This window comes from Enoplosus armatus, chromosome 10 (genome assembly GCF_043641665.1).
Source record: "Enoplosus armatus isolate fEnoArm2 chromosome 10, fEnoArm2.hap1, whole genome shotgun sequence".
NCBI lineage: Eukaryota > Metazoa > Chordata > Actinopteri > Centrarchiformes > Enoplosidae > Enoplosus > Enoplosus armatus.
This window is the reverse complement of record NC_092189.1, coordinates 12041485-12044522: the sequence shown is the minus strand read 5'-3', so window position 1 is coordinate 12044522 and position 3038 is coordinate 12041485. Positions and strand designations below refer to the sequence as shown.

The 3038-nt window shown below is 45.8% G+C and overlaps 1 protein-coding gene across 1 annotated transcript; it reads right to left on the bottom strand.

Moving 5' to 3' along the window:
- Positions 1-320: 320 nt before the first annotated feature.
- Positions 321-2783, bottom strand: LOC139291807 (protocadherin gamma-C5-like). The gene has a single exon (XM_070913913.1). It carries the CDS (start codon positions 2781-2783, stop codon positions 321-323), a length of 2463 nt encoding a protein of 820 aa, XP_070770014.1.
- Between the last annotated feature and the right edge of the window lie 255 nt (positions 2784-3038).

The window sequence follows — 3038 nt, the reverse complement described above, 5'->3', positions numbered from 1 at the left end:
TGTTTTAGAAGAAATAACAAATAAAATATAATTGTTGCAAACAATACAAAAGATGTCTATACGTCGACGGCTGAATTTGCTGAAGTAATATAGCTCAAATATATGGCAAATGTGCTCTGTCACGTAGCTGATATACCGAGTTTGTGCGATTTGGTTTACATCACAGAGAAACAGAACACTTCCCACGTACACCCACAGATAAGCAAAGAAATATAAATTCGCGCTATGCTCGTGAATATTAGAGGAAAGAAGAAAAACACAACAGAATTAGGGAAATTCTGTTCAGCCCACATTTATAGATGCAACACCACACATGGTTTTCAGCTCACCTGCTGGCTCTCAAAGGTCCAGGTGCTGTCGGGCAAAGACGCATCCAGAACACTGATCACCTCCTTAAAGTCAGTGGTGCTGCTGGGTTTAATCAGAGTGAAATCACTGTACTCTGACATGGGAGACAGACAGGACCTGAACGACTGACTCTGAGACAACATGTCTCCTCCCAGGACCTCCACGTACTTTATGGGTCCATCGGTGTTGAGCTGAATCTGCAGGTTTCTGTTGGGGTTCTTGTAATCATCACAGTCGGTCCGTCTCGTGCAGCAACTACCGCTGCTTCTGCTGCTCCTGATGCATTTAACCGCTAAGATGAGAAAAGTCAGCAGAGACAGCACGGACACCGAGGCCAGAGAGAGAATCAAATAAAGGGTGATTCTCCCAGTTTTCCTGCTGGGCTCGGCCGCTTTCTGTCGGAGGTCTAAGATGGGCTCATGGAGGCCGTCCTCCAGCAGGATGGACACCGTGACGGAGGCGGACTGGACCGGTTCCCCGTCGTCCTTGATCTCTATAAGCAGCCTCTGAGAGGAGTCGTCCTGCTCGGACACAGCGCGTTTAGTCCTCACCTCCCCTGTGTACAGATTGACCGTGAACAGAGAGGCGTCGGTGGCCTCCGCCAGTTTGTAGGAGATCCAGGCGTTATGGCCCGAGTCAGCGTCCACGGCCGACACCTTAGTAACCAGGTGACCCGCTTTAGCGGAGCGAGGCATCCTCTGGTGAGAGAGGGAGCCCAGGGCAGCGGAGGAGGGGTAGATAACAGCGGGGGCATTGTCGTTCTGGTCCAGGATAAAAACATGGACAGTGGCGTTGCTGCTGAGAGACGGAGAGCCCTGGTCCTTTGCCTGAACCTGAATCTGAAACACCTTCAGTTTCTCATAGTCAAACGAGTGCATGCTGTAGATGCTGCCGTTATCTGAGTTAATGTAAACATAAGATGAGACAGACACGTCCTGCACTTTAGAGTCCAGTATAGAGTAAGAGATTTTGGCGTTTTCACCAAAGTCCAGGTCAGATGCTGATACTGAGAACAGTATAGACCCTGGTACCCCATTCTCTTTTAAATATACATTATAGGAGGGCTGAGTGAATACAGGAGGGTTGTCATTCACATCAGTGATGGTGACAGGTATAGTTTTCTTACTAGACAGAGGAGGAGAGCCTGAATCAGTGGCTGTTATCTCAATATCATAGTTCGAGCAGCTCTCTCTGTCTAAAGCACCACTGGTAACCAGGGCGTAATTATTAGAAAAGGATGGTTTCAAATTAAAGGGGGAGCCTTTGGTGAGTTGTAATGTTACTTTACCGTTATCACCGGAGTCAAGGTCTCGGGCACTGATCAAAGCAACTACCGTGCCACTTGGTGCGTCTTCGCGCACTGGCTTTGGCTGAGAAGTGAAAACTATATCTGGAGCGTTATCATTGAAATCAGTAATGTCAACTTGCACGCGACAGTGGCCCTCCATTTCGGGGCTGCCTTTATCTTTTGCAGTTACATCAATGTCATATGACTTCGTAGTTTCATAGTCTAACTCTCCTTTCAGAGTGATTTCACCTGTTAAGGGGTTAATATCGAACATTGACAAAACAGAATCTGGTGTCCGAGAGCCGAATGAGAATTCAATTTCACCATTTAAACCTTCATCTGCATCAGTTGCTTTGGGCTTTATAACAATAGCTCCTTTTATACTTTTTTCACCCAGGGTGACTTTGTAAATATTTTTCTCAAACACCGGGAAGTTATCATTGTTGTCAAGCACATTTATGGTTATTTGTGAGGTTCCAGATCTTACTGGATTCCCACCGTCTAAAGCTGTTAGTAATATTTTGTGAACTGCTTTTTTCTCTCGATCGAGAGGCTTTTCTAGAACAAGTTCCGGAACGGTCTTACCACCCTCAATTTCTTTTATTTTAAGGGAACAACACTCATTTTTACTGAGAGTATATGTTTTCAATGAATTTGTACCAACGTCGGGGTCTGTTGCGCTCTCTAAAGGAAAGCGCGTGGCAACTGCTGCTGATTCGGCTAATTTTAAAGATAATTCGTTTGAAAGGAAACTTGGAGAATTATCATTAATATCTCTTATTTCAACCTCAATTCGGTGTAACTGTAGCGGGTCCTCAATAACTACTTGCAGAGGTAGAACACAGCTGGCGCTTTGTCCGCATAAAGCCTCTCTGTCTATTCTGTCATTCACCACCAGCTCGCCCTTCCCCGCGTCCACACTGAAATACTGCTCACCAGCCTCAGAGGCGACGCGCATCTTACGGTCAAAAATGTCTGATAGTCCCAAACCCAGATCTTTGGCCAGATTTCCTACCACAGAGCCCTGTTTCAGTTCCTCCGGGATGCTGTAACGAGTCTGTCCGTCTATTGTACTCCACAAGAGAAAGAAATGATGCCACCAAAGCGCCTGCCATCTCCAGTCTCGGTATCCCATTGTCTTTGTCATCCCCGATTCAGTAAAACACATCATTTCCAATCCACAAGAAAGGAGAATATAAAGTCAAAATCCATATTCCGAGAGCGTGACATATTCCGTTAAAAAGATGCCTGTTCATCGTCAAAGATAAAATTAAGATATAATGTTATACTGTGAGTATATGAACCATTTGCCTACTCTCCTCCCACTCCGAGCATTGTGGTTTTGGTGCTGAAGCTGCATGGGGGAGGGAGTAGATCTCTTTGTACAGTTCTGAATGCTATT

Bases quoted from the DNA above. Each gene is read 5' to 3' on its own strand.
- LOC139291807 (XM_070913913.1), bottom strand. From the start codon at position 2,783: ATGACAAAGACAATGGGATACCGAGACTGGAGATGGCAGGCGCTTTGG.